This window comes from Hemiscyllium ocellatum, chromosome 20 (assembly GCF_020745735.1).
Source record: "Hemiscyllium ocellatum isolate sHemOce1 chromosome 20, sHemOce1.pat.X.cur, whole genome shotgun sequence".
NCBI lineage: Eukaryota > Metazoa > Chordata > Chondrichthyes > Orectolobiformes > Hemiscylliidae > Hemiscyllium > Hemiscyllium ocellatum.
In genome coordinates, this window is record NC_083420.1 from 36,327,651 (window position 1) to 36,347,618 (window position 19,968).

The following is a 19,968-nucleotide window of genomic DNA, read 5'->3' on the forward strand; positions in this document are numbered from 1 at the left end:
TAGGTGGAAGGAGGTCAAGGTGAGGGTGATAGGCCGGAGTGGGGTGGGGGCCGAGAGGTCAGGAAGAGGATTGCAGGTTAGGAGGGCGGTGCTGAGTTCAAGGGAATCAACTGAGACAAGGTGGAGGGAGGGGAAATGAGGAAACTGGAGAAATCCGAATTCATCCCTTGTGGTTGGAGGGTTCCCCGGCGGAAGATGAGGCGCTCTTCCTCCAACCGTCGTGTTGTTATGTTCTGGCGATGGAGGAGTCCAAGGACCTGCATGTCTTCGGTGGAGTGGGAGGGAGAGTTAAAGTGTTGAGCCACGGGGTGGTTGGGTTGGTTGGTCCGGGCGTCTCTAAATTGGAGACAAAGTAAAGCACAGGCGAAGTAATAGCATAGTGGTAATGTCACTGGACTAATGACTCATCCAGAACCTCAGGGTAATGTTCTAGGGACATGGGTTTGAGTTCCACCATGGCAGATGGTGAAACTTAAATTTAATAAAATCTAGAAATGTAAAGCTAGTCTAAAGGTGATTTTATAATCACTGCTGATTGTCACAAAAACCCACTGGATTCATTCAGATCCTTTCGGGAAGGAGATCTGCCATCCTTACTTACTTTGGCCTACATATGACCCAGACCCACAGCAATATGGGAGACTTTTAACTTGCCTCTGAAATAGCCTAGCAAACTACTTAGTTGTATCAAATCACTGTGAAGCTCAAACAAAGGAATGAAACTGAACAGACCACCAGGAATCAACTTAGGCTCTGGAAATCAGAATAGCAAAGCATAGCGTTGAAAACAATTTAAAGTCTTCTTTACTAACATCAGGAGGTTCATACTAAAACTGGAAGAGCATTGCACAGATGAATCAAGCAAAAGTTATACTGATGGAATTGTACCTTACAATGTCTCATTCCCCACTACTATCATCCTGTCTTTCAGATGTTTTGTCACCATATTAGGTAACATCATCAGCGAGCCTCCAATGATGCACTGGTGTTAGTGACCCATTTTCTATTTATGTGTTTAGGTTTCCTTGGGTTGGTGATGCCATTTCCTGTGCTGATGTCACTTCCAGTTCTTTTTCTCAGAATGTGGTAAATGGGGTCTAAGTCTTTGTGTTTGTTGATAGAGTTCCGGTTGGAATGCCATGCTTCTAGGAATTCTTGTGTGTGTCTCTGTTTGGCTTGTCCTAGGATGGATGTGTTGTCCCAGTTGAAATGGTGTCCTTCTATATGTAAGGATACTAGTGAGAGTGGGTCATGTCGTTTTGTGGCTGGTTGATGTTCATGTATCCTGGTGGCTAGTTTTCTGATTGTTTGTCCAATGTAGTGTTTGTTACAGTACTTGCAAGGTGCTATGTAAATGAAATTAGTTTTGCTTGTTGTCTGGATAGGGTCTTTCATTAGCTGCTGTTTTAGTATTTTTGTGGGTTGGCGGGCTACCATGATGCCAAGAGGTCTGAGTAGTCTGGCAGCCATTTCTGAGATTTCTTTGATGTAGGAGAGAGTGGCTAGAGTTTCTGGATGCATTTTGTCTGCTTGTTCGGATTTGTTGCTGAGAAATCGGTGGACTGTGTTCGTTGAATATGCTGTATAGGTGATTTTCCTCTGCTGTTCATAGTTCCTCTGTGTTGCACTGTGTGGTAGTTCATTGAAATAATGTTCTAATGCAGCTTTGTTTGTGGGTGTTGGGATGATTGCTTCTGTAGTTCAGTATTTGGTCTGTATGTGTTGTTTTCCTGTAGACGTTGGTTTGAAGTTCCCACAATAGACTCCGTAAATACAGCCGGGAAATTTCGTGCCAAAAAACCATACTCACGAATGCATCAGACCATGATTGGACAGACACATTTCAACAAGCCATAGATATTAGACATCGACAAACACAGAAAATGAAAATTAACTAGACTGCAGAAAAAAACTAGACAAACTCACACAAAATAACAAAGTTAAAAATCACACAACAGCAGGTTATAGTCCAACAGGTTAAATTGGAAGCACTAGCTTTCGGAGCGCCGCTCCTTCATCATTTGGTTGACAACCACCAATTTAACCTGTTGGATTATAACCTGCTGTTGTGTGATTATTAACTTTGTACACCTCAGTCCAACCCCAGCATCCCCAAATCATGACAATAAAAACAATACAGACAACACAGAAGCATAGATAAAAAAACTTATCTGACCGACCCTTAACAAATAGAAAAAGCTGTGTTAGTAAGTGGATTAAATTACAACTTCCAGGATGCAGACAAGAAAGATTTCTTGGCAGCATCAGAAACAACACTGCAAGACTGCAAACTCACAGAGGAAACCCAACAAACAATTAGATAGACAGTCGCTCCAAGGAGGAAAAAGGAAGGAAACACACTCAATACACAAGAAAGGAAAGCATTAGACGGACTGAAAAAGGACTGAGAAAAGATAAAAACATTGTTATCCTCCTGCAGATAAAGGATGCTTGATAGTCATTTTATTTCAAACAGACTACATTGAGAAAGCGAGCACACTGCGTACAGATACCAACACTTACCAACAAGTGGTGATAAACCCCACAACTAGAGAACCGATCGCAGCCCTACTGAAAAAAACTTCAGAAAGCTGGAAAATTAAAGACGTACTTCCAAAAAATGAAACCAGATGGATCCAACACACCATGCATCTACGGATTACCCAAAATTCACAAACCAGGAGCCCCCTCAGACCCTTAGTCTCGCTACCTGGAACACCAATGTACAGATTAGCCAATGAACTACACCAAAGACTAAACCACCTTAGTAGAAGACCTACACCACTCCATCCATTCCACCCAAGAATTCCATCAAAGATACCAGGATAGAAGAGGATGAAATAATGGTCTCCTGTGAACAGCCCTGGTCACATCCATAAACATCAACCTAGCCAAGGAAACACTGACTACACTATTAGAAGAACCAAAGACACATACACAAACATCACAAACTTCGTCAGCAAGGATAATATCGTCAAGCTAGTGGACCTATGCCTTACCACCCACTTCACCTTCAACAACAAAACCTACAACAGACCAGCAGAACACCTATGGGATCTCCAATATCAGGGTTCTTAGCAGAGGCAGTAATGCAGATCTCAAACAGACTGCTTTGCCAACCATCCAACCCAAACTTTAGGTTCACTACGTGGATGATACCTTTGTCATCACTAAACAAAACAAATTTGAGGAAACCTTCAACACCATCAGAAATACCCTTACTGGCATAAAATTCACTAAAGAGGAGGAAAACAACAACAAACTGCCATTCCTAGATGTCACAGTAGAGCGAACAGCCAATGGGGAACTTCAAACCGACGTCTACAGGAAAACAGGACATATGGACAAATACTGAACTACAGAAGCAATCATCCCAACACCCACAAACAAAGCTGATTCACAGATTACTGATTGCTAAAGGTACCTTTAAGAGAGCTATTTTTTGATCAGCCTGCACATACTGGTGGCTTGGCAGTTCTCCTCCCACCTGTTCAATTTTCTCCCATCTTATATCCCCAAAGCATCACATTGTGTCACTGGCTTTTAAGATTGTCTATGTACTAAATTCAAACGTGATTGGAGTTTGGTATTTTTTGGGGTATAATTTAAACTGATCAGCCTAATTCAAATTTGTTTTGTTGTCTCCAGGCAACCAGCTAATCTAGTTTTTCAACAAAATGTTATATCTTGTTCAGAACACTTAGTGCTGTCAGGTAGTTCTGCTAGCTTTTAACTCTCTTCAAGGTACAGTACACCCACATCTTCATAACAGAAGGAACTGATGATGGCATTAATGATAATATTGAAGACTTGTTCTCCGAAATTAGCTCACTGTAATCTAACTGTTCCAGAACAGCTGCAATATTGGCAGCCAATTGTCATTGTTGAAAACTGTTCAGTTATGTCCTCTACAAAACAAACATGACAAATCCTCAACCACCCACTCTTGATGGATGTAGTCATTGATCATACTATCAAGCAACACTTGCAAAGGATTGACTTGCTGATTAGTGCTCAGTTTGGGTTACTCAGCTCCTGACTTTGGCCTACACAAGGGCAAAAGATCTGAATTCCAGAGATCAGAAGAGAGTAACTTTCCTTGAAACCAAGGCAGCATTCAACCAAGTTTAGCATCAAGTGAGCAGTATCAAAACTGGACTTGGTGGAAATTGTGAAAAAGTCTCTGCTTTTGCAGTCATACCTAGCACAAAAGAAAGAAATTTAAGGTGGTTGGAGATCAATCATCTCAGCACCAAGACATTGTTGCAAGATATCCTTCAGGTGGGAGATGATGGTAGCAGCATTGGGGCGCTGGGTTACTGGGGGGGGGGGTAATCCTGGACACCAGAGTCCTAGAAAGAACTGACCAACACTGGGCCTAGGCTTTGACATTCAGAGCCACTCAAATCTTTCCCAAATTAGAAACAAGAACTTGAAAATGGGCTTCTCCTGTGAGGAATGGAGGTTGGAAAAATCTGACAATTCTCACTTTTAAAAGAAATCAATAAACTCCCAGTCTCTCGTCAATAAATCTTTGGACTTTCTAAATACATCTGTGCAATTCCAAATGTTTTTAAAAATCAATTAGTGGAAGGGTGAGATCATAAGTAATTTTGCAGATGACACAAAGATTACTTTCTTCACGCTTGTCAGTGAGGAAGAATCTCTGTGGTTACAGGATATACGTGGATTGATCAGATGAGTAAATCGGTGGTAGATGGAATTTAATCCTGATATGTGTAAGTTGATACATTTTGGAAGAAGTAACAAGATAGAGGAATATTCAATGAATGACAGGATTTTAGGAAGCCCCGAGGAACAGAGGGATCTTGGAGTACTTGTCCACAGATCCCTGAAGGCAGATTAAAAGAGTAGTTCAGAAGGTATAAAGGACATCTGCCTTTCTCAATGATGGCATAGATTATAAGTGCAGAGACATTATGTTGGAGCCGAACAAAACTTTGGTTAGGCCACAGTGGGAACACTGCACGCATTTGTAGGAAGGATGTGATTGCACTGGAGGAGTGCAGAGGAGGTTTACCAAGATGATTCCTGGAATGGAGCAGTTTAGCTTTGAAGAGAAACTGAATAAGCTCAGGTTGTTTTCTTTGGAGCAGTGATGGCTGAGAGGGGACCTGGTTGAGGTGTGCAACAATATGAAGAACAGTGTCAGAGTGGATAGAAAGTAACTGTTCCCATAGTTGAAGGGTCATTAACAAGGAGGGACATAATTTTAAGGTAACAGGTAAGATGTTGAGAGGGGATTTGAAGAAAGTAATTTTCACCCAGAGGGTGACAGAAATCTGAAATGCACTGTGTGGGAGTGTAGTTGAGGCAAGAAATCTTGTAACCTTTAAACACATTTGGATGAGCGTTTTGAAATGTCATAACATATAAGGCTATGGGCCAAGTGCTGAAAAGTGAGGCGAGTGTAGATTTGGAGGAGTTTTTGTTGATGCAGACTTGATGGGCCAAAATGTAACTTCTATTCTGTATGATTCTGTTATGATATGTTTGGCCCAACCACCTTCAGCTACTTCATCAATGACGTTTCCTTCATCATGAGAACCAAAGTAGGGATCCCCACTGATTGTTACATAATTTTCAGCATAATTTGCAACTCCTCAGCTACTGAAGCAATCCAAATAGTAATGCAGCAAGATCTGAACAATATCCAAGCTTGGGTTGATATGTGGCACATAACATTCATGTCACAGAAGTGCCAGGAAATGACCGTCTCTAACCAGAGAAAATTGAACCATTGCCATTGATACTCAGTGGCAAATAGCGAACACTGAATCCCTCATTGTCAATATCCTGGGGGTTACCATCAGAAACTGAATTTGACCAGTCATATAAATATTCTGGCTGCCTAAACAGGTGAAGGCAGGAATTCTGTGGCAGATAATTCGGCCATATTCTCTGCAATACCTGTGAATCATCTACAAAGTACTCGTCAGGAGTATTATGGAAAAGACTTCATTCAGCCAAAGGGTGCAACTTCAGTGACACTCAAGAAATTTGATACCATCCAAGACAAAGCAGCCATTTTGATTTGCATTGCAAGCACAACCTTCAGTTTTCATTCTTTTCACCACTGACACGCACAGGCAGCTGTTTTTAACCATCTTCAAGGTGCACTGTAGCAATTCACCAAGGCTCCTTCGATAACATTTATAACGTCTACCACCTAGAAGAACAACGGTAGCAGATACATGGGAACACTACCATAATTTGGGACTAGTTCAGTTTAGGAAACCTGGTCAGTTGAAGGGCCTTTTTTTATACTGTATGACCACCAGTTGTAAGGTCTGCTCTAAGTGACCATTCTGACTTGAAACTATTTTCCATCACTTTTGCTTGGTCAAAATCCTGGAACCCCTTTCTTAACTCACCGTGAGTGTCCCTACATCCCAAGAACTGAATACGTTGAAGCAGGTATCTCAACACCACCTTCTTAGGGACAGTCAATAAATGCTGTCTGAGCCAGACATGCCTGCATCCCTTGAATGAATTAAAAGAAAATGTTGTAGTGCCTTAATTGAGGGCTGGTGTGAGATAATACGAGATGACAGCAGAAGCAATATATCGAATGAATTGTAATCAAACCCTCCACAAGCCATAAAAATCTACACAAAAAGGTGCAAACCATAAACATATACAATGACATGCTTTAAGTAGGTGATTTCTAATTACAGTACCAGTTGTCAATCATCATTGTTCAGATAGTCAAATAACTCTGCACAATGCACAAGTGCATCATTGATATCTGAGTACTGAACACAGTAGAACCTTTACATAAGATCATGACATAGGAATTTTCTAATCAACCTGTTCAGAGTTGTTATTATGCCCCTCTGGGGCATGTGGGACTTGAACCTGAACCTGCTAGAATAATAGAGATAAACTAGGGTGATAGGATTATTTGGCACTACTGAGAGTCAGCCTAAACTTGACTGACGGGTGGCTGCATTCTCTGTTGTAATAATTCTCTAGGAACAACGCTGTACTCTAGTCCTGTAAATCAATTGGCAGGTGGGTGCAAACTTTCAGTGTTCTCAAGTAAATCTCAAGATTGCTTGGAAAGCTATGAAATAGCTGCATGATTCAACTAACCTCTCAGTATGGATTGGGAAAATGGAACCCCAAGTTTAGCACCGTCACAGAGTTTCTGTTTAGAACTGCCACATTTCTCAAGCAGCTCTGAATTTTGTCTATAATTTATTTTTCAGATCCAATCATTCAAGTTCCAGTCTACGTTGCTGAGTAAGTTTCTGTTAAACTTATTATTTATATTCTGAAAACTTCTACAGAATATAGGCTTGAACTGTTTCACTATGAAGACACCTAATTTAGATTAGATTACTTACAGTGTGGAAACAGGCCCTTCGGCCCAACAAGCCCACACCGACCCTCCGAAGAGGAACACACCCAGACCCATTCCACTACATTTACTCCTAAACTGGGCAATTTAGCATGGCCAATTCACCTAACCTGCACATCTTTGGACCGTGGGAGGAAACCGGAGCACCCGGAGGAAACCCACACAGACACTGGGAGAATGTGTAAACTCCAGTTGTTGACTTTGTGAATGATTAAATGTTTTTCATGTAACTATTGGGTACTCAGCATTGTTGAGTTGCAAAGAGCTATGCTGATGGGTTGAGTACGAAATTGAGTCAGTCAAAAACAGGTAAGGCACATCCTTCACTTTATTATCAAAAATCCCCTTTCACTTAAAAAAAACCACATACCTCAAAAATATACTATATAGTTTTTTTAACGTTGACAATTTTCCATTTCCCCTGGTGAGTTCTCTGCTCTGCTGCAATTTAGAGGAGATCAACATTTAAATGTTGATCTCTTGCTGTAGCAGTTCAAGAAGGCAGCTCACCACAGCTTTCTCAAGGGCAAGCAGGAATGAGGAATAAATGCTGGTCCAGAAAATATCCCATGAAAGAATGAAAAACCTTCCCTCTTATCCCAGTCTTTCTTTGTAAGTCCTCTTTGGTCTCCCAGCCTTAATCGGGGGCCTCTCATTTCTCATGAGTCAGCATTGTATTTGCATTTTTCCTACAGCTCTGCTCATAGTGCCTTATGTTGTAATGGTTTTCAGTCCATTAGTGACCTTTCTACACAATTTACATGTGCAATTCTCCCAATCCATCATAAACTGGTTTGTCCTTTACTGATGACTTTTGCACCCCTCCCAAATGTGAGAATGTCACTGAAGTTTTTGCAATCTCCAGGTTTCATGACCAGGAGGTAACAGCTGAATATCCCTCAGTAATTCTTTTTTATCATGTTCTTTCCATCTTCACTTATATAAAATTAGTTTACCTTTGTTTCAGAGTGACCATTTCTGTATTGTTATGAAGGTGTAGAGGTGTACTGTACCTTTAAGAGAGTTGAAAAGCTAGCAAGGACTGACAAAGCACAGAGTCCTGAACAAGGTAATAATGTAACAGTTGGTCAAAACAAATAGCAGCAGCCGGGTTGCCATGAGTTAAAAAAAATTCAAATTCTCCCAATCAATTTAAATTATGCCCCAAAATACCAAAATCCAATCAAATTTGACTGTAGTATTTTGATAATATTAAAACCAAAGAAGCAATCCAATGTTTTCGGTATAAAGTCAGACATTTTGACCAGTTAGGGGGAGAACTGACAAAGACCACCAAAGTAGACTGCTAGCTGAAGAGCTCTCTGAAAGGTATCTGTATGTGAGAAGTTTGTGCAGCAGAAATTGAGGCTTTCCCGGAGAGAATCTACATAGGAAAATCAGAACGGCTGACTGGTTTTGAAACGTGATTTTTTTTTTTGTAAATCTTAATTGGGATTTTTTTTGTCGGGCTAGTAGAGTGGGAGCTAAAAAATAGGTTTAAGAGAAAGGAGTTGTAAATAGTTGTTGGTTTTAAAATTCTCTGTTGCATTTAAGGGATAAAGTTGTTCATTTTTACTTTAAATAGTGACCTCTGGGATGGTTCTTTGGTTTTTAACAGACTACAGCACGAGGAGAATCTTTTCTGTGTGGCTGGTTTAAATTAGCAGAGGGATTTACCCCGTGTCATTACAGCATTTAAAAAGTAGCATGCACTTAACCGCAGCATCAGTGATTGATATTCTGCATAATGTATAGTACATATGAATAAGTAGATGGCACAAATCATCTGTCTCGACACTGAGATTTCAAAATAAGTGTCAAGCATCAGACAGTTTTTGCTTACATTTTATCGAACCAGTTTCCGAATCGAAGTGTCTGCCAGTTCACTAGTTGCAACACTTCGGAAGAGCACTGGAATCATAGCATTTTACTGCACAGAAATTGATAATTTGGTCCATTGAGCGTATATTTGTACAAAACTAAAAATGAGTCAAAAGAAAATCAGATGTGGGTTGGTCCAGTGAGGGATTTAGATTGTTCTATAAATTCTTAAAAAGTTACTCCTAATTCATGACTGTCATTTGACCTAAATTAAATACAGTTATTACATTTTGTTTATTTGTTTCTATTACAAATTATATCCTGCATTTTGGGGCTTGATTCATGCCAAGTATACACAGAAACTTGTTTCTGTTCTGAATGTAGGCCGGCATTTCTTCCGGATCCAAATGATGGCAGCCTTTATGTTATGGGAGGGACGAACAAAGAGGAACTAATGGTAAGTTGCGTAGCATTTCATTAATTCCAAAAATGAATTTCAGTTCTGAATTTATTATTCAAGTGCAATACCAAGAGTGTTATTAGTCCAGTTCTCCAGCCCTATCTTTGTAGCCCTCTAAATTGATGATTTTCAAGTATATATCTAGCTCTCTTATGAAATCTCCAACTGTATAGAATCAGTCTCCACCATTGTCACAGCACATTTCAAGTCCTAACAACTCTTGAATAAAGAAGTTTCTCCTCATCTCGTCCTTAGATCTCCTTCTGATAATCTTGAAATTGTGACCCTAGTTAGTGATATACCAATGAATGGAAACAGAATATCCTCTTTATCCTCTCAAAATTGGCACAATAAGGTCACCTCTTAATCTTCTCTTCTCCAAAGAGAGAAAACCCAATTTCTCTAATCTTTGCTTCTATCTAAAATCCCTCATTCCTGCATCATTCTAGTAAATCTCCTTTGAACTCTGTCCAAAGCTTTAACTTCCATCCCCAAATAAGATCCCCAGAACTGAACAGAAAACCCCAGATATTCTGACCAATGATTTTTAGAGGTGCAGCATCACTTCCTTGCTTTTATACTCAATGCGGAGAAATTGAGGACTGCAGATGCTGGAGGTCAGAGTCAAAGGTTGTGTTACTGGAAAAGCACAGCCGGTCAGGCAGCATCCTAGGAGCAAGAGAGTCAACATTTCGAGCATAAGCTCTTCCTCAGGAATGAGACTTGTGGTCCAAGGGGGCTGAGAGATAAATGAGAAGGGGGTGGGGCTGGGGGCAAAGTATCTGGGAATGCGATAGGCAGATGAAGGTGGGGATGAAGATGATGGTTGGAGAGGAGGGTGGAGCAGATAGGTGGGACAGAAAATGGACAGATAAGACCATTCAAGAAGGCAGTGCCAAGTTGGAAAGATGGTTCTGGGATAAGGTCTGGGATCTGGGATGCAATCCTGGGCCGCCTCCACCACCAAACCCTAACCACCCAATGCCTGGAGAAAGAACATCTCATCTTCCGCCTTGGGACTGTCCAACCACATGGGATCAAGCTCTGGTGTGCCTCTACTCCTGTAATCCCCTTAAAGTTGTACCATTTAACCTGTCTTGTCTCTGTGTTTCTTCTACCAAAATGTAATACCTCACATTTCTCTGCATTAAAATTCACCTGCCAGGTGTCTGCCCAACGTTCCTCTGAAGTCATTCAGCATTATCTTCATAACTTACTGTTCTCCCTTGCTTAGCTTTATCTGCAAATTTGGAGATTTTTCCTTCAACACCTATCTCCAAATCGTTTACATAAATCATTAAAAGAAATGACCTCAACACCAATCCCGAGGGAACACCACTTTCAACTTGTCTCCAATTTGGGAAATACCCATTTACACCTACCCTCCATGTCCATCTTCTAATCCAAGCTGCCAAGAATCCATCAATCTCAAACATTTCTAACTTTCTAATCATTCTACCACATGGCACCATATCAAATGCTTTCTGAAAGTCGAAATATACAGCATGCACAGCACTATCCACACCTAACTGCCTGTGTTATCTTGTCAAAGAACTTAATTAAATTTGTCAGACCAGACCTGCTCTTGAGAAAACCATGTTGACTATTTAGTATTAACTTCTTTTTCTCTAAGTGTATATTTATCTTATTTAATACTATGGCCTCCATTAGTTTTTCCACTACTGCAATCAAGCTGATAGGTCTGGAGTTTCCTGGGTTATCCTTTGCCGTTTTTTTAAACAACAGTGTTAAATTTACAATCCTCCAGTCCTCTCGGACTAATCTGTAGTCAGGAAGACCTGGAGAAAAGACTGTTATCAATCTTCTCATTGTTTGAAAAGTTCAAACGTTTGTGGTGCAAAAGATCAGTTGTCTTACTTTTTATTTCCAGCTTTAAATTTTAAATAAAACATTGCAAACAAAATATAGAATAAGAGGCCATTCAACTCCTAAACCAGCTACTTTCACATTACAATCTACTTTGGTCAACTCTACCGTCCTCATTTCATGCCAAGCCACTATGGACCCAATATATTATCTTGAACATTCAATCTCTCCACAAATGTTGGAAGGGACAAATAACTTCACAAATAATTCCCTGCCATTAAGTATTCTTCTTCTTAAAGTTAAGCAACTGTTGCAGGCCAAGAAGCATCTACACCTGCTCCTTGTCACATTATAAACTAGGGAAAGTATGTTACAGAAATGCAAATTTGATTTTGAGACTGAAACAAATTAATTTGTATGGGGAAGCTAATTTTCTATTTAGCTCAACCACCATATAAGTTGGTGGTAAGGGCTGGACACAGAGGATAGTGAAGAAGCTGGTTATTTGTGTAACTTGTGTAGATCTGTGAACAGGCAAGAAATAGAGATACAAACCTTGAGCAGGCAGGTGGAATTAGAATAGAATGGAATCATGGTTGACACAAACATGGTGGGCTGAAGTGCTGCACTGTTCTATGTTAACTCCATTTGCAGTGAATTTGGAACGAACACAACATTGTTATGGACCAGACAAAACCCCCTCAAAATATGTCAAAGAGATAGCCTAGACCCTAACTTTTTTCTTATTTAAAGGTAAGTGTAAGGTACTGTATTCCAGGTGCAATTCGATTGGTCACTTTCCTTGGCTTTAAGCAAAACACACTTTATTCTTACCTCTACTTAAAATACAAACAAAAGAAAGAAGGATTGATATAACCTTAACTTTACTGGAAAACATAACAGAATAATAGATTAGTTAACCAACTGCTCCAATATAGTAACATCCCATAAACACACCCTTGTCAAAGGCAAAGTCAGTAAAACAGATTGTCTCATGTGTGATTCTGGCAGCAGAAAGAGAATCCAAGCTTTTTAGCTGTAACAGCTTCCACAGCCAACTTCATAATCTTAACAACTGCTGAAAACTAAACTAAAACCTGAATGAGTGGGAGCCTGACTCCATCTATCTGCCGCTTCTATCATTCCAACCTTTCAAAAACCCCAAGATGTCAAAAGCTGTTTACTTTATTGGTTTCAAATAGGCAGCTTGTCACCTATGGCTCACAATTTCTCTTTAAAAAAAAAGCCCAGGACAAAATACACCTCTTAAAGCCATAGTATTGTCACTCCAGTACTGAATCATAAGAAACAATTATCCATGTTGTGATGCCAGTATGTTGCATGGTGAAAGATTATTGATGACAGTATTTGTGTGCAGAATGTCAAAGATATGTGCTTTTGTATGGTTGTAATCCAAATGAGGGAGATACCACATATAAGCCTGTCACTTTGGTGGAGGGATTAGGCGTAAGAAGAAATGACAGGGAAAATATGATGAGTAAACAACTGTGGATTCTTGCACTCTGCTGCGGTTTTGAGGCCTCTGAAAACAGCTTGTTTTAATGACTAGCTGAAAGCCAGCAAAGGCATCTATTTTCTAATGTAATGCAATATCTGATTTTTAAACAGTATGTATTACTATTGTATTACAATGTACCATGTATTATTGTCTGAATAAAATATTAACAAAGTTAAAAAAAAACTTAATTGAAGACCATTGTCTGAAAGTCAGTACAATCATTCTGCTTTTGGTCAAATAAAATTATTTATTTCAGAAACTGCCTTTCACCATCCCTGAATTGGTCCATTCCTCTCCATGTCGAAGTTCTGATGGAATATTGTATACAGGTAATGTTTTATGAATTATTAACTTGCATTTTATGCATTTGCATTTCTTTTGTTATAGTAAAGCAACTTTTACAAATTTAAAAGTCACCTTCTGCAATAAAGGCTTCTCAGGTTATACATTACAGCATTTCTAAATTAGAGGGTGGTTTATCATGTCTTAACAATGCTCCTCTTAAACAGCAACTAAGAGATGCACAGCTAGGCAATGGTGCTAAGTTGGATATAGTCCAACAGGTTTATTTGGAAGTACTAGCTTTCAGAGTGCTGCTCCTTCATCAGGTAACTAGTTACCTGATGAAGGCATAGCATTCTAAAAGCTAGTACTTACAAATAAACCAGATGGAATTTAACCTGGTCTTGTGTGATTTTTAACATTGTCCACCCCAGTCCAACATTGGCACCTCCACATCGTGCACCTGTCTGTTAGTCTGGTTGTAAACAATGTGTCTCAAAAATTAGTGTATGGATTTCAGTTAAACTTGGTATGTTAAACTTTGCACATAGGGTATGGCCAAAGGAGGAACTGATTAGATTTTGCTGAAAATGCCTCAGATCTGGATCCTGGAATTAAAAAAAATAAAATTCAGAAAAACGCAAATAGAATTTTATTTAAATTTTGTGGGATGTTTTATTTCAAATATTAGGATACAATTCGTCATTGTTGTCCAAATGTGAGCAAAGTTTTCAGAGCAAATTGTTGAATGTGGATTGGTTTGCAGTCTCCTCAGTGAAATGGAAGCATGATAGAAATGTATGCTGTCTTATACCATTTACTTATCTTACAACATTTTACCCTAGCACTGCTTCTACTATTCACCTATTATTCAAAGAAAATCAGAAAAGCATTATTATTACAGTATTGTGCTTGCACATGCTTTTTGTATATATGCTTTGTGTGTGTGCATACTTGTGCTGATGCTTTTGTACATGTCAGCTATTTCCTGTACGTAACTACTCATGCCCGAGTGTGTATCTGTATGAGACACATAATAGATCCGACTTTGAGATCATTCTAATTCTAGATGGTAATGAAGCAAGAAGAAAAAATACAGAATGAAAAATAGCCCACTTCACCCATTGCTTCAAACAGATTGAGCACAGTTTATTCTTTTGGAGACTTCAGACAACTGTTTAATCACCAGAAATAGGTGACTACTGAAAGACCCAAGCAGTCTCAGTCTGGCACTCATAATTAAATATCAGGATCCCCAAAAGTAACAATATCTAACATTGCAAATTTATCTTAATCAACCCTGTTTAGTTATATTCCACAGATGACATCTATATGGTTGCAGACGCACAGAAACAATCATGCTCCAAATTTTGCTAACCATCTTTGTGTGTACTTATCCTTAGAAACTGTATTATAAGATTTATCCAATGTTTTTCAAAGGCACTGGCTGACTTTTCATGCTTGTCTGTTCCACATGTCTATTCTTTTATGGACATGTATATATTTAAAAAATTGTGTAGCTTCATTGATTAATTTGAAAGAGGTATTTGTAATCCTGGTAATTCGGTGGCAGCAGCATTATTATAGTGGATCTTTCTGTGATTGGATGGCTATTATCTGGTACCTATGTGAATAATTAAGCCTTTTTTATGTGTCCCTTCTTGTTGCAGAAGCTGTTCTAAAAGAGGGCAGCCTAAAGAAAAATAGCTTTTAACACTTGGCTGCATAATTGCATGTTTAAAGCATGTATTGTTTGCTTTTTTTTCTTGCACCAGGTAAGAAACAGGACTTATGGTTTGTTGTGGATCCCACAACTGGAGAAAAGCAGACTACGCTGACCACTGATACATCAGAGAACATTTGTCCATCTGCCCCTCTCCTATACATTGGGCGCACAGGTAAGAACATTCAGAGGCTGATTCCTGGTTGTTTGCTTGGCAAAAGAGGTGAGCTTTTAAAAGGTTGATACCTAAGAGTGTTCAGTTTGGTGAAAGGTCCAAATTCCAGGGAGACATATGAAAAAGAAGTTGAGTATGAAGGTAAGTAACATACAACATTTTTTAGTAGGGTATGGAATGAATGAGGAAGACAGGATTAATTAGTTCAGAATGCAGCTAGATGCATCATTGGAAAAAGGGAGGTTTGGAAGTTTTCATAGATTTGGGGTAAAATTAATACAGGTGAGAATAGCAGGACCAGTCTCTGCTCAAAGTATTTTTTCTGCTCACATATGCACTGTGAATATTCATATAAACATTGTCTGTTGGCTGGAAAATTGTAATCTGCAAATTGGCAATGCAGTTTGCTTTCCCAAATTTGCTTGGCCCCGTGAGTTGAGAGAAACATTTTAATTACAATAGAAATTGATATTTAGTTTTATTTGAGTATTTCTGGAAATTCCAATATTGACAGTGTTAATTTGTATGTCTAAAATATAGAATTAGACCAGCTGCTTCATTACTGCTTGGGAGCTTGGTGTGCAAAAATGGCTTCTTTTATTACCAAAAGCAGCGTCTGCTAACACCAGCACTAGCATGTTATGCACTGCTTAAACTCTTGTGTGTGCATTTAAACATGTTCAGGTTCAAATGGGGCGCACTGTGAACGGATTTACTAGGAGATGTGGCATATGAAGAGAAATGTGGAAGGGAATGTGGCACGATTAAGAGCTGTGAGGTCCGTTTCAATATTGTGTTTCTCCTCTGCACGTGCATAGAGCCATCATTACATGATGATAATGTAGTGGTACTGGAATCGAGTGGTACTTGTGTTTTTCCAGATTAGTCTGCATGTACAGTTGCCCCATAGTTGTGGGTGTAAGGAGACAGTCATTTCCAAATTAAAACAGTAGCTACACTTCCCAAAGTGTTTTACAATCAATGAAGTATAAATTAAGGATAAATAGACAAAGTCTTTTCCCTGGGGTCGGGGAGTCCTGAACTAGAGGGCATAGGTTTAGGGTGAGAGGGGAAAAGAATAAAAGAAACCTAAGGGGCAACTTTTTCAGTGGTACGTGTATAGAATGTGCTGCCAGAGGAAGTGGTGGAGGCTGGTACAATTGCAACATTTAAGAGGCATTTGGATGGGTATATGAATAGGAAGGGTTTGGAGGGATATGGGTTGGGTGCTGGCAGTTGGGACTAGATTGGGTTGGGATATCTGGTCGGCATGGACGGGTTGGACCAAAGGGTCTGTTTCCATGCTGTACATCTCTATGACTCTTAAGTAATTTTAATGACCTGAGGCAATGAAAGAAAAACTCCTGTAATTAGTGAATGGGAAAGCTGTCTTAGCGTATGGCTCAGCATAGTAAAACATTTTCAGGTGACATGCTGGTCAACTAAATAGTATTAGTTATTGTTGTATTGAGTCACTTTTATGATGTGCTTAATACATGATCTTGAAGAAGGGTTATACCCAAAGTGTTGACTTCTCCATCTCCTGATGCTGCCTCACTTAAGTGTGTTCTTCCAAACTCCTGCTTGTCTAATACAGGATGTTGGTGACATCTAGTGGTAGAAATGATCCTATGACCAAATTTGTCCATCCATCTCAAAACTCCTATACGCAGATACTGCAAGTAATTAGAAAGGTGTAGCAGATAAGAACTGTGTTTTGTCTCAGAGTGCCATTGGTCTGGGGAATTCTGTTCCACAGAAAGCAATGGAGATTGAGTCATTGAATTTTTTTTTATTTAGGGAAGAGTTAGATTGTTGACAGATGAGGGAATCACAGATTGGGGTGTAGGTAGGAAGGGGAATATGAGACTATGGTCAGATCAGCCATGATCTTATTGAATGTCAGAACAGGTTCAAGGGAATAACTGGCCTACTACTGCTCCTCTGTGCTATGTTTATAGCTGAACAAATCTCTACATTTCAGTGGTTGTTTGGTAAACAAGAATATTTCTTAAAAGATACATTTCGTCAAATCTTCTCATTTCACACTCAACAACACAATCTTCAAGATTACTAATTCAAGGAGAAAACCAGAATTTATATTGCATGGGAAGAGAGTTTTGTTGGATTGGCAAATGCTGATAGACATTTAACAGCCATGTTTTACTTTAAACCTCATATCAAACAGGTAGACTGATTGGTCAGGGCATTGCCCTGTGAAATGAACCAATGAATGGCTGACACTTATTTTGCTAAGTTGAATCAGGAGCAGTGCACGTACGTATTCTTCCTGTCTGTAAAGCATGAGGCTTTGTGTATTAATATATGTTTGTGTGGCACACTGGGGTGCAACTGGCAATCCTAAATTGGTTGTCAGTGTAATTATTTGCACACACTGAATTATTGAAAAGCTTTACCAAAATGTATCTCTAAATTTATTTGTTCAACTATTGAAAATTCCATCCAGTTCCAGATAAAATTGAGTTTGACTACAATATTATTTATATCCTAGCTTAAAACATTATGGCCTGGAGTTTTGTAAAATCAAAGAGCAATTCTATTGTTGCAAAAATGGCATATGAGCCCACATATCAGAAATGTGGATCGGATAGGGCAATGCTGCTTCTTTAACAAGGTTATGCTGTCCTTGTTTTTTCTTCAGAGAGGTTGTAAAAGCAGTGATTCCGAAAAGTCCATGTTTGAAGGGCTTTAAGGCCAGTTTGATTATAACTAACAGATACTTGCTCAGGCAAAAGGCTTTCAGGTTTTAAAAAAGCACTTGTACAATGAAAGTGGAGTGGCCTGTTCTCTGGTTTGGTAATTTTTTAGCAGTCTGTCTGTTCACTGAAAGCAGTCAGTCAGTTTGAGGCTGCTGATCTAAAAAGACATGGAAGTAAGTGTTCCATGCTGAATCCCTATTCCATCTCTGTCCTGTAAGACCCTGTGTTTGATTTTACTTTATGTTTATGGGGTGTTTATGGGGATTGTTGTGGGAATTTGGAACAGTATCATTAAGTTGGGATAGTCAGTTGGGTTTTTGGACAGGTTTTAATTCTATACCCTGTTCTCTTTTGTTTGTGTTTCATTTGGTAATATTGCAAATAAATTCTGTTTTATTTAAAACTGTATTTGGATCAGTTGCATCACTCCTGGAATATCCACTCTATACCTGCTTAAAACAATGAGCAAAGTTAGGGTCCAGGCTACTTTCTTGAAGTGTTTTGAGGGGAGACCTGGCCTAGTCCATAACAGATTGGGGGCTCTTTGTGGGATTTGTTCTATAGTTGCAAATTGGGATTAGGTTGCTGAATGGTAGGTGTTAGTGTCTTTTGTTTTGGGAATTAGATTTGGTTGGTTTAAGCAGCGCTTGGATAGCAATGCCTCTTTCAGTCACCAAGTGTTTTCTGGGAGTGACTTTGGGGAGCTTGCAAAACGTGATTAACGGCAAGCTGCTGGAATTGGCTGACAAACTGGAGTTAGAGGTGCATCCTTCCATGAGGAAAGGAGAGATAATTGCAGCAATAGCTCAGCATTTAAATTTGCTGAAAACACCATCAGAATCTTTAGAGATGGTTAAATTCAATTGAAAATAAAGCAGCTTGAGTTAGAGGCAAAAGACAAGGAAAAGGCAACAGAAATGGAACAGTTTGAATTACAATTAAAAGCAGAGGAAAGAGAAAAAGAATTAACTGCTTTAGCAGAACAAAACGAAAAAAAGGAAGAGAAAAGGAGAGAGAGGGAGTTGAATGTATCCCTGAATGCTGTTATCTTAAAAATCATGTTTTAGTGAGAAAATAGAGACCATCATATATTCAGGCAGATGGGATATGGGCAGAAGTTCATCAAATTGTATTGCCAGTGGGTTATAGAGAGGAGGTGTTGCAGGTAGCATATCAGCTACCACTAGGGGGTCATTTAGGAGTGAGAAAAACTCAAGCTAAAGTACAGAAACATTTTTACAGGCCTAGACTACACAAGAATGTAGTTGAATTTTGCCAGACATGTCATACATGTCAGGTAATTGGAAAACCACAGGCAGTAATAAAACCAGCACCTTTAATACCTATTACTGCATTTGAGAAACCTTTTACAAGAGTCTTAATTGATTGCAAAGGACCCCTCCCTAAAACAAAAAGTGGGAATCAGTCCTAACCTAAACTAGTCCTGTTTGCCAACACTTGGCCCATTTCTCTCTAACCCTTCCTATTCATACCCATCCAGATGCCTTTTAAGTGCTGAAATTGTACCAGTCTTCACCATTTCCTCTGGCAGCTCATTCTGCACTATCCTCTGCATGAGAAAGTTGCCCTTTAGGTCCTTTTTATATCTTTCCTCTCTCACCCTAAACCTATGCCCACTAGTTCTGGACTCCCCCACCTCAGGGAAAAAAACTTTTATCTATTTATCCTATCCATTCCCCTCACGACTTTATAAACCTCTATAAAGGTCTGGATTAGAGTGGTGCTGGAAAAGCACAGAAATTCAAGCAGCATCCGAGGAGCAGGAAGATCGATGTTTTGGGCAAAAGCCCTCCTGATGAAGGACTTTTGCCCGAAATATCGATTTTTCTGCTCCTCAGATTCTGCCTGAACTGTTGTGCTTTTCCAGCACCACTCTAATCCAGAATCTGGTTTCCAGCATCTGCAGTCATTGTTTTTACCTAAACCTGTAGAAGGTCACCCCTCAGCCTCCGACGCTCCAGGGAAAACAGCCCCAGCCAATTCAGCCTCTTCCTATAGCTCAAATCCTCCAATCCTGGCAACATCCTTGTAAATCT

General features: G+C 39.4%; 1 protein-coding gene across 1 annotated transcript in view; it reads left to right on the forward strand.

Moving 5' to 3' along the window:
* The window catches only part of ern2 (endoplasmic reticulum to nucleus signaling 2), a 124,218-nt gene that overhangs the window by 41,946 nt on the left and 62,304 nt on the right, over window positions 1-19,968 (forward strand). The window contains exons 3-6 of the mRNA XM_060840737.1: window positions 7,233-7,266; window positions 9,590-9,662; window positions 13,268-13,340; window positions 15,069-15,191. Of these exons, the coding sequence (XP_060696720.1) occupies window positions 7,233-7,266; window positions 9,590-9,662; window positions 13,268-13,340; window positions 15,069-15,191 (303 nt within the window). The remainder of the gene's footprint in view (window positions 1-7,232; window positions 7,267-9,589; window positions 9,663-13,267; window positions 13,341-15,068; window positions 15,192-19,968) is intronic.